Source organism: Orcinus orca, chromosome 8 (assembly GCF_937001465.1).
Source record: "Orcinus orca chromosome 8, mOrcOrc1.1, whole genome shotgun sequence".
Classification (NCBI taxonomy): Eukaryota; Metazoa; Chordata; class Mammalia; order Artiodactyla; family Delphinidae; genus Orcinus; species Orcinus orca.
Genome location: NC_064566.1, coordinates 50,644,806 through 50,657,269, shown reverse-complemented (window position 1 = coordinate 50,657,269; position 12,464 = coordinate 50,644,806). Strand labels below are relative to the sequence as shown.

The 12,464-nt window shown below is 36.7% G+C and overlaps 1 protein-coding gene across 6 annotated transcripts in view; it reads left to right on the top strand.

Annotated features, from left to right (window-relative positions):
- FCHSD2 (FCH and double SH3 domains 2) overlaps positions 1-12,464 on the top strand; it is a 295,266-nt gene that overhangs the window by 209,086 nt on the left and 73,716 nt on the right. For all 6 annotated transcript variants that reach the window (XM_049714265.1, XM_049714263.1, XM_049714266.1 and 3 more), the window contains one exon: positions 5,255-5,377. In XM_049714265.1, the coding sequence (XP_049570222.1) occupies positions 5,255-5,377 (123 nt within the window). The remainder of the gene's footprint in view (positions 1-5,254; positions 5,378-12,464) is intronic.

Below are 12,464 nucleotides of genomic sequence, written 5' to 3'. Positions count from 1 at the left end.
TGAAAGTCAGAGAAGGGAAATAGCGTCTGGTCAAAATTTAAGTCAGTCTGAATAATTACATGATATATTTTCATCAGAGTAAAGCTGACCCAATTAAGATAAAGTAAATGCTTGATTCTCTCTAATTTACTCTCAAAATATTTCTTCAGTGCCTTCCCTCTCATATAATTGGGGCCTGCTTTTGTACCTTCCACCCCTCTCAGTTCAGTTCATTTCAGTAAGTATTTATTGCAGGCTTTCTCTGCCAAGATTAAAGTAGGGATATAGGCAGAAACAAGTGTTGCTGCCCTCAAGGAATTAATGGTGTATTGGGGAAATCAGATACATATATAAATGTTTTCAGTATGCAATTTAGAATTGCATATTGGTGGGAGGGACAACTGTATGCAGAGCAATAGGAGATTGCAGCAATAATCCACATGAGACAGTTACTAAGTACTATGGTAGACAACGGTAAGTACTCTGTGTGATAAGTACTGTGATGGAAGCATTTGTAAAAAGCATTTTCAAGCTCTTTCCTTTGGTTCCCAGTATTTAATTCTGTTTCAGGGAACTACTTCTTTTTAATTATTGGCTTTTTATCAAAATCCATATATGCACTCTACCTTCTAATCACAAACCAGGTTGAGACAGTGTTAGCCAGAATTGCTTTGAACTTCATCTCTCGGCATCATCACTGGTTCAAACAATTGCAGTTAACTTGAGGCAGGGGGCTGGAGCCAATCATAGGGTAATCATCCACTTCCTGTGTTTTGAATTCCAGCCATTTCTTAATTTTTGTACCTCCTGCATTAACTTTATGAACACTAGCAATAATACACCTAGGCCAGAAGACCTCCAGCTCTCTTATTCTTATCAACCAGAAAAATTGGTACATGGGCAGGTTAATGAACACTGCAACCCTATAAAGGTAATAATTAAAATCTGGGGTACTCTGGGTGTGAATATGATGATATGATGAAAGAAATATTTTAAGATTAATCTCTGTGTGCTATAAGAGGCTCCCAGTCACTTGGCCCACTTCCCACCTAATGTAAATTCATTAAGCCTCATTTGGGTCCCTGAAGCCAAGAAAAGCCTTTACTGTATTTGGTACATGATGACTAATGGTACATTTTTCTCTTAACTGGAATATGGTGGGAATAGCTTGCCTGTGAGCTAACTAATTCAGTGCATTTTTGTTGCTGTATTGAACTCTAGAGTAAAACGTTCATTTATTCTATAAATATTTTTGAGAATCTGCTATTTGCCAGGCACTGTGCCTGAATAAGACTTAATCCATGACTTGCAATAATAGCCATGCAACATACAAAAGATTGTGGAAACACTAAGGAGGAACTGGTTGAGTCATCTTTGTAAAGCATTTGGAACATAGTGAGCCATTAGTAAATATTAGTTGCCTGTGTTCGCCATCATTATTAACTATTTGAGTGTGTAATAAGAAGGGAAGGACATTCCAGACCAAGAGAATAACTTAATTGGAAACATGATAGTAAATGTCATTTTCCAGAATAACTTGGTGTGGTTGGGATGTGAGTACAGTGCAGACAACAGTGGTAAGAGATGGTGCTAACGAGAGGTAGTTTGGGACTAGATTATAAAGGCCTTTAGATACCAGCTGAAGAATTTTGACTTTTCAAAATATACGGTGGGAGCTTAAAAAAAATTTTTTTTTGTAGCATCACTTTTTCTTTCTAATATGATATCCAGATTTTCTCTTTACATTTTTTATGGAAAATTTCCCGTATACAACAAAGTAAAAATAGTAGTATAATGACCCCCATGTATTCAGTACGCAGCTTTAATAATTATCAATATGTGGCCAATCCATTAAAGATTTTTAAGCAAGGCAAAAAAGGAGACTAACATTGGGCCACTTCCATTACGTTAGTTGATCTTCATAGTGTCCCATGGAGTATGTGGTATTCCCACTTTCCCTAATTATAGAAGAGAAAACCATCAAAATGATAAAGTAAAAGTTCTGAGATTCTAACCCATATCCAACTTATTTCAGAACTCAAGTTCTCTCCCATGCTGCCTTTATAATTCTGAAGTAGAGCATGATTCTTAATTGAAAATAGATGCTGATCTGCCTACTTCACATATTGGTGCTCTTGACCCTATTCAGGATGGTGGACTTCTCTGCCTCCAGCCACTGTGCTTCTACAGGGTCACCAGGGTCTAAGTCTACATAAATATTCAATCTAATCAGCTAAAATGACTGTTTAGTCCAGTGGTTGTCAAAGTATGGTCCCCAGACCAGCAGCAAGATGTTAGAAAATACAGATTCTCAGGCCCCACCCCCAACCTACTCAATTAGAAACTCTGCGGGCTGGAGCTCATGATGGCTATATTGCTGTTTGCTATGTTTAAATAAAATGTTCCAAGGTTTCATGCAAACACAAGGTCATATGACCATCGACCAAGAGCATTCTAAGGCACAACCTCATATCAGAAGTAGCTCTATGTTCATTTTCTAACAAGTTAATGATAAGCATGTCCTAAGGTAGGAATTGTTATTCAGACTTAACACCAGCAGTCTCTCTGGGGATGTTGCATAACTTCATGGAAAGGAATCTTAAGGAATTTGTGCTGCCTATATTTACAGTGCTTGATGGTGCCATCTAGTGGTTTAAGCACTATAGAACGTGCAGATTTATTAATGCTTTGGGGACAGAATTTGTATATTTTTTAAAAGTCAATTTTATAGTGAATGTTTAATGAAAGTAGGATATATAATTTCCTTACTATAAAACCTCCACTGAGGATTCTTAGATATGACACCAAAACACAAACAACAAAAGAAAAAAATAGCTAAATTAGACCTCAACAAAATTAAAACTTTTGTGCATGAAAGGACACTATTGAGGGACTTCCCTGGTGGTCCAGTGGCTAAGACTCTGCGCTCCCAATGCAGGGGGCCTGGGATTGATCCCTGGTCAGGGAACTAGATCTCACATACCACAACTAAAGATCCCGCATGCTGCAACTAAAGATACCACATGCTGCAGTGAAGAGCCCGTGTGCTGCAGCTAAGACCCGGTGCAGCCAAATAAATAAATAAGTAATTTTTTTTTTTAAAAAAAGGACACTATTAATAAAGTAAAAATGTAGCCCACAAAATGGGAGACTATATTTGAAAATCATATATCTTATAAGATATATGTATCCAAATATATAAATAGTATTCAAATATATAAAGAACTCTTACAACTCAACAACAAAAAGAAAAACAACCCAATTTACAAATGAGTGTAGGACTTGAGTAGACATCTCTTCAAAGAAAATATACAAATGGCCAATAAGCACATAAAAAATCCCTCAACATCATTAGTCATTAGAGAAATGCAAATCAAAACCACAATGAGATACCACTGGGACAGCTTGAATAATTAAAAAAAGAAAAACGGAAAATAAGTATTGATGAGGTTGTGGAGAAATTGGAACCTTTATATGTTGCTGGTGGAGATGTAAAATGGTGCAGCCACTGTGGAAAACAGATTGTTAGTTCCTCAAATAGTTAGACACAGAATTACCAGAGGACCCAACAGTTCCACTACTAGGTATATACCCAAGAGAATTGGAAAATCCATAATAGCCAAAAAGTGGAAACAATCCAAATGTCCACCAACTAATGAATGAATAAACAAAATGTGGCATATCCATACAATGCAGTATTGTTTAGCCATAAAATGTACTAATACATTGATGAACCTTGAAAACATGCTAAATGACAGAGGCAGGCACAAAAGACCACATATCATACGATTCCATTTATATGAAATGTCCAGAATAAGCAAATTCATAGAATTAGAAAGTAGAGGGGCTTCCCTGGTGGCACAGAGGTTAAGAATCCTCCTGCCAATGCAGGGGACACGGGTTTAAGCCCTGGTCTGGGAAGATCCCACATGCTGCGGAGCAACTAAGCCCGTGCACCACAGCTCCTGAGCCTGTGCTCTAGAGCCCGTGAACCACAACTACTGAAGCCCACATGCCTGGAGCCCGTGCTCCGCAACAAGAGAAGCCACCTCAATGAGAAGCCAATGCACCACAACGAAGAGCAGCCCCCGCTTGCCGCAACTAGAGAAAACCTGCGCACAGCAATGAAGACCCAACGCAGCCCCCAAAATTAATTAATTAATTAATTAATTTTAAAAAAAGAAAGTGGTTTAGTGGTTGCCAGAGGCGGGGAGAAAGGTAGGAATGGGTGCAGCCACTTAATGGGTATGGGATTTCTTTTGGAGGTGATGCATATGCCCTGTAATTAGATAGTAGTGATGGTTGCACAACATTGTGAGTGTACTAAACGCCACTGAATTGTACACTTTGAAATAGTTAAAATGGTGACTTTTATGGTATGCGAATTTTACCTCAATTTTTAAGAAGATCTTTGTTAATTTGTAAGACTGCAGAACCTTTATTATTATTACTATTGATATATTTTCCTATAGCTGTTGCTAGTATGTATGTATGTATTCTATTCTACTTTGTTAGCCTAAAATTATTCAACATATTCTTTTCCATCTACACAGTTTCCACAGTTTTTATTTTGGTGGCTATGCATATTTTAGTCTGTGTATATCATAACTTAATGTATCTCAAATGTTTAGTGGTTTTCTCTTCTTTTTTTTCAATTTCAAAGAGTTCTGCTCTAAATGCTTAAATAAGTAAGAATGTTTAAAACTCTTTGTAGATTTTGCATTGTTGCTACTTCCCCAAAACAGGATTTCTGAGTCATTTTTTTATTTTTACTATTTCTATTGTGTTTTTTCTCTGACTGCTCTATAGTAAGAATATATTAATTTAGAATCTTACCAATAATGGATGAGGAAAAATGGAGGAGATTAATGTTTATTGAATGTCTGTTCTGTTCCAGGCACTGTGTCTGGATCCTTTACATCCATTATTTCATTTAACTCCCACGCCTACTCTTATAAAGTGACTACAGAAGTTGACATAACTAATAAGCAGATGAACAAATATCAGAAATGAAGCATTTTGTCTCCCAAGTGTTATCCTGTCCCCACAACTTTACCAATATTGGGGTTTACCTTTTTTAGTTTCTATTTATTAGAGAAATCCATGTTTTCCCAAGTGATTGTTTAAGGTTTATATTTATTCTTACATAATGACCTATATCTTTTATTAATTTTTTATTAATAGATTTTAAACTGAACTTACCTTTTAAACAATAGGCATTGTGTGTCAAAGCTTTATCATAATTTTTTTGCTTTTGTTTACTCCTTTTTTACAGGCTCTTGATGGAAATGTATATGACCACCTCAAGGATTATTTAATAGCCTTCAGCCGGACGGAGCTAGAGACATGCCAAGCTGTGCAGAACACATTCCAGTTTTTATTAGAAACCTCCAGCAAGGCGAGTTACCTTTAGTGCAATATGTGATGTTATCCATTTTAGAATCTAAAATGTTTTTTGCATACAAACAAAATGAAGGTACCAATGACATTAGAAGAACGCTTTAAAGGACAAATTTCCTGGAAACGCTATTTCTTCTAACAAAATTGGAGCGTGTATTGTTCTCCTTGATGAAGGTCAAAGAAGTCTATTGCCATGTATGTTGCTCTTGAGAAGAATGGTTTAAAGAGCTTTTATCTTTCACTCAAATGAATTTTGAATACACTCAGTTCATAAAACAACAAGGTCATGTGTCAGTGCAAAGAATAATAAAGGGGCACAAAAAGGAAAATTAGCATTTTATAATTGATAAAGAAATTAATGTTATAATATCTTGTTTTTAAAAATTAACCTTGCCTTCTATATGCTGTCATTCTTTGATAGTAATCTTTTCATTCAAAAGTGTTGACATCCATCAACTTTGCTGGCCTGTCACACTGTTTACATAGAAAATAAATGAAATCGTTTTTCTTTAGGATCTGACAGATTAAAATTTTTTGCAGTAGAGAAACTGCCCTTTGGAAGATAAATTGTTCCTGCGATTAATAAATCTTATTTTCTTTCTGATAAATTAAGTGCATAGTAAATGTTTCCTGACTGAATGAATACATTTATTAAAATATATTCATTTTATAACTGCTATTTTAAAAGATCCAGTTCAATTCTCCTTTTTGGCAGGAGGAGCAGGAACTAGCTAATACCTTAGAAAGTTGTTTGGAAAGGAATCAGGGTCTCCATCTCACAAGACAGTGTCCAAAGACAGGAAAGAAAAGGGACACAGACTTTTCTTCCTGAACGCCTCCATGTGTGTTTATTCTTATTTTCAGTGTACCATAGCTCCAATTCTATTTTTAGAAAAACATTTAAAATGTTAAGTTGATATGGGAATACAAATATCACTAGTCTGGTGCTTTGAAATCCTGTCATATTTTTGTATTCTTATATTTTCACCCCCTAGGATTCAATAAAAGATATAAAAGGATGGATGTATAGAAAGGATAAATGGATGAATAGATGGATGGTTTAGTGAAAGAAAATGTAGAAAAATAATAATTGAAGAATCTAGGTAGTGGATATATAGGTGTTTCTGTACAATTCTTTTTATTTTAACATGTGTACATTTGACATCTTCCATGAGAGAATGTTGCAGGGAAAAGTCTATAAAAACATCTTGGTTTTGTTCCTTTTATGGAGAGGTTGATTTTTGACTAGTAATCAGATTGTTTATATTTATTGGTCCATTCAGATTTTCTGTTTCTTTTTAGTACATTTTGGTAACTTACACTTTCCTAGATGAATTGTCCATTTCATTTATCAAATTTGATGTCATAAATTTGCATATAAAGTTGTTTGCCTCTGTAGTTGTCTCCCTTTTCATTTCTAATATTGTTTGTGCTTTCTCTCTTACTTCGATCAAACTTACAAGTCTATTTTATTAATGTTTTCCAAGAGCCAGCTCTTGTTCTACTTCTCAATGTTATTGTTTCCTATCTCCTTAATTTCTGCCTTTATATTCATTTTTCTTTCTACTTTATTACAGTTTATATTTTTATTCTTTTTCAGGCTTTTTTTCTATTAGGTTCTATATTTTCAGTCTTTCTTGTTTCCAAGTAAATCCACTTGAACCTAAAAAATTTCTCTTTCTGCTTTAATTGCAGTCTGTGATATCTTTGTAGGGCTTTTTTATTGTTTCTGCATTCCACCCCCCCACCCCCGCCCCTGTCATTAACCCATGAATTATTTAAAAGTGAGTTTTTCCAGTTTCCATTCAATGGGGGGAGTATGTAATAGGGTGGCATTTTTCATTTCTAATTTTATCAGAGAGACTGTCCCCAGACAGAATTCCTTGAAATCTCTTTTTCCAAGAATAAGTTAAGTTTGAATACACTACCTTTAGTTTATAAAACAGGTAAACATATAGTCTTTAAAATGTGCTAATATTTTATACAGCAGTTAACAATTTTCTAGGAGTTTTTAGCACATCCTCTGAGGTTGGTATTATCATGCTCATTTCATAGAGAGGAAAACAGACCCAGGAAGTTTATGTGGCTCGCCTGAGGTCACACACTCACACATAGTGTTTTCCATGCTCTGCTACTATCTATGTTATCTCTTTAGCTTATATTATTTTCATAGAAAGTGAATTAAAAATGAATCAACTGATTTGGACACATAAAGAGATAAGCTTTTATTTTCCACTACATTCACTCATATGAGTATCTTACTCCCAGGGATGAGGAATAAATGAGATGCTCTTCTGTTTAGATTGAAAGTGGTAGTAATAAAAATTTTGTAAGAATGATGTAACTAGGAGTTGTGCCCTTTTGTTCCTAGTACCAGAAGAGCTCATACCTATAAGTTTTATGCCACGTGTTTTTCTGTTACAAAGAGCTTGTTATGTTGCTCTTGTTATACTGCTAAAAGCAACCTAGTGATCTAATAACCCAAAAAGAAGTTTGAAACTCTTTTGGTTTGTATTCTACACCATTGCTAGCTTGTCTTTTTTTTTTTTGCGGGGGGGGGGGGCGGAATTCATTTTTTTCCACATATCTAAATTGTAACTGTACATGTTCTCAAAGATATTTTGGAGGTAATCCATAGTGACACATTGTAAATTTTACGATGCCCTCTATATCTTTTATCCCCTAAAGGGAAACAGCTGGCCCTAGGAACTTTTGTTTAATTTTAATTATTTATGAAGCTTGCTTTTCTTCTTAATATTTTATGAAATGCTTTCTACATGTAACTGAAGCAGATGTTGTCAGAGATATTTTCTCTGGCATAGTTAATTCTAAAAGTAGTTCTTCTGGCCTTACAGTTTGTTTATGTGTGCTTGCTTTCTGTCTGCATAAGGGAATTCCTACCAATTAATAATGTAGATCTTTTAACAATTCAAAAATAACAATGTTATTCTATATTTCTTTGGAAATTAAATTGTCTAGTATTGTCATTCTTAATACCTTGAAGACTTACCAAAAAAGTAAACTTAATAATATGAGGGGGAAAAATCACATGATCATCTCAAAGGACACAGGAAAAGCATTTGACAGAATTCAACACTCTTTTATTATAAAAATGCTCAGCAGATTAAGAATAGAAGGGAACTTCCTGAACATGGTAAAGGGCATTTTTTTAAAACCTACATCACATATCACACTCAATGGTGAAAGACTGAAAGCTTTCCCCACCTAAGATCAGGAACAAGACAAGGATGCCCACTTTTCACCACTAATATTCACCATTGTACTGGAAGTCCTGGTCAGAGCAATTAGGCAAGAAATAGAAATAGGAGACACCAAATCAGAAAGAAAGAAGTAAAATTATCTATATTTGCACATGACATGATTATAGAAAATCCTATAGATTCCACAAAAGTCCTAGAGCTAGTAAATGAATTCAGCAGAAATTGCAAATACAAAATCAAAACACAAAAATCTGTTGTGTTTCCATAATACTCCATCAATGAATGAACTGAAAGAAAATTAAGAAAATAATTCTAACTACAATACCATTTGAAGAATAACTACTTAGAAGTAAATTTATCCAAAACGTGAAAAACTTGTACATTGAAAACTACAAAACATTGCTGAAATTAAAGAAGACCTAAATAAATGGAAATAATAAATGTTTATGGATTGGAAGATTTCATATCACTAATATTTCAGTATTCCCCAGGGACTTCCCTGGTGGTCCAGTGGGTAAGATTCCATGCTCCCAATGCAGGGGGCCCGGGTTCCATCCTTGATTGGGGAGCTGGATCCCTCATGCGTGCTGCAACGAAGATGCTGCGTGCCGCAACTAAGACCTGGCTCAGCCTAAAAAAATAAATAAATATTTAAAAATATATATATTTCAATATTCCCCAAAGCAATCTAATCAAGATAGTATGGTAGTAGTATAAGGATAGACGTGTAGACCAGTAAGAATTGAGAGTCCAGAAATAAACTCAAACGTCTGTGGCTAATTGATTTCGACAAGGTTGTCAAGGCCATTTGATAGAGAAGGAATAGTCTCTCCAATAAGAGATGCTAAAACAACATGATAACCACATGCAAAAGAATAAAGTTAAACCCCTCCCTCACTCCATATATAAAAATTAACTCAAAATGGGTCAACAACCTAAAACTATAAAATTATAGAAGAGAACAGAGGTAAATCTTTATTGGTTTAGCCAATGTATTCTTAGATTTAACATGAAAGCTCAAGCAATAAAAGAAAAGATAGATAACTGAACTTCATCAAATTAAAAGTTTTTGTGCATCAAAGAACATTATCAAGAATGTGAAAAAGACAGTCCATAGAATGGGAGAAAATATTTATAAATCATGTGTCTGATAGGAATTTAATAATCAGAATATATAAATAACTTTTACAACTCAACACATAAAAGACAAATGACCCAATTTAAAAATGGACAAAGGACTTGAATAGACATTTTTCCAATGAAAATGTACACATGAAAAGATCCTCAGCACTGTTAGTCATTAGAGAAATGCAAATCAAAACCACAGTGAAATACCACTTCCCACCTGGTAGGATAACTTTAGTATTTAAAAACAAACACACACACAACAGCAAGTGTTGGCAAGGATGTGGAGAAATTAGAACCCTCGTACAGCATTTGTAGGAATGTAAAATAGTGCAGCCACTGTGGAAGACAGTTCGATAGTTCCTTAAAAAGTAAGACACATGCAGGGGACATGGGTTTGTGCCCCGGTCCGGGAGGATCCCACATGCCGCGGAGCGGCTAGGCCCGTGGGCCATGGCCGCTGAGCCTGCGCATCCGGAGTCTGTGCTCTGCAACAGGATAGGCCACAACAGTGAGAGGCCCGCGTACCACAAAAAAAATAAGACACAGAGTTACCATATGACTTGGCACTTCCACTTTAAGAGAATTGAAAAAAAGTGTTTAGGGCTTCCCTGGTGGCGCAGTGGTTAAGAATCTGCCTGCCAATGCAAGGGACATGGGTTCGAGCCCTGGCCTGGGAAGATCCCACATGCCATGGAGCAACTAAGCCCGTGTGCTACAACTACTGAGCCTGAGCTCTAGAGCCTGTAGGCCACAACTACTGAGCCCACGTGCCACAACTACTGAAGCCTGCGCGCCTAGAGCCCATGCTCCACAACGAGAAGCTACGACGATGAGAAGCCCGCACACTGCAATGAAGAGTAGCCCCCACTCACCACAGCTAAAGAAAGCTTGTACACAGCAACGAAGACCCAACACAGCCAAAAATAAATAAATAAATTTATTTTTTTTTAAAGTGTTTAAACAAAAATTTGTACAGAAATGTTCACGGCAGTGTTATTCATAATAGCCAATAATTGTAAACACCCTAAGTGTCAGTCAACTGATGATTAGATAAATAAAAAAATATCCATACGATGGAATATTATTTGTTCATAGAAAGGAATGAAGTACTAATACATCATACAACATGTGTCCCACAGAATAAAAAACATAAATAGATATTACCATATTAAAAGACGTTTGTATGGGCTTCCCTGGTGGTGCAGTGCTTGAGAATCTGCCTGCCAGTGCAGGGGGCACGGGAACGAGCCCTGGTCTGGGAAGATCCCACATGCCGCAGAGCAACTAGGCCCGTGAGCCACAACTACTGAGCCTGCGTGTCTGGAGCTTGTGCTCCGCAACAAGAGAGGCCACGACAGTGAGAGGCCCGCGCACCGCGATGAAGAGTGGCCCCCGCTAGCGGCAACTAGAGAAAGCCCACGCACAGAAACGAAGACCCAACACAGCCACAAATAAATAAATAAATAAATAAATAAAAGATGTTTTTATGGCCTAGGTTGTGTCCCCCTAAAATTCATATGTTGAAGTCCTAACCTCTGGTTCCTCAGACTGTGACTGTTTTTGGATATAGGGCCTTAAAAGAGGTTATTAAGGTAAAATGAGGTCATATGGACAAGCTCTAATCTAGCATGACTGGTGTCCTTATAAGAGGAGGTTAGAACACAAACAGGCGCAGAGGGAAGACCATCTGAAGACACCAGGGAAAGATGACCATCTACAAGCCAAGGAAAGAGGCCCTCAGAAGAAACCAACCCTGCCAACACCTTGATCTTGGACTTCTAGCCTCCAGAACTCTGAGGAAACAAGTTTATGTTGTTTAAGCCACCTCATCTGTGATACTTTGTTATGGCAGCCCTAGGAAACTAATACAGACGCTTATACTCACTATTAATCAAAGAAATGGAAATTCAAATCACCGTGAGATTCTATTCTATACTTATGAGATTGACAAAAACAGACAGGAATGACTGTTGGTGAGAATATGGATTAACAGAAACGTTTACACTGCCCCGAAGGGTACAGATTGATACATCCAATATAAAAACATTTGACGTTATCTAGTCAATTTAAAGATGCACTTAGCTTATGACCCAGCAGTTCTACTGCTCGGAATATAACCTAGAGAAACTCTGGCACATGGGTACCAGGAGACTTTTGAAAGAATGTTCATAGCAACTTCCTTTATAAGACTAGAAAAAGCTAGAAATAACCCAGCTGTCCACTGACAGTAAGATGAATAATGGAATACAAGATAGCAATAAAAATGGAAGTCCTGAGGCTTCCCTGGTGGCTCAGTGGTTGAGAGTCCGCCTGCTGATGCAGGGGACATGGGTTCATGCCCCGGTCTGGGAAGATCCCACATGCCGCGGAGCGGCTGGGCCGGTGAGCCATGGCCGCTGAGCCTGCGTGTCCGGAACCTGTGCTCCACAACGGGAGAGGCCACAACAGTGAGAGGCCCACGTACTGCAAAAAAAAAAAGGAAGCTCTGTAGGCACATGCATTAATATGGATGAGATTCACAAATGTAATATTGAGCAAAAAGCAAATTGCACAACAAGGACCTACAGTATAGCACAGGGAACTATACTCAGTATTTGTAGTAACCTATAATGGAAAAGAATCTGAAAAAGAATATGTGTGTGTTTGTGCATGTGTGTGTATGGCTAAATCACTTTGCTTTACACTTGAAATTAACATAACATTGTAAATTAGCTGTACTTCAATTTAAAAAAAAAA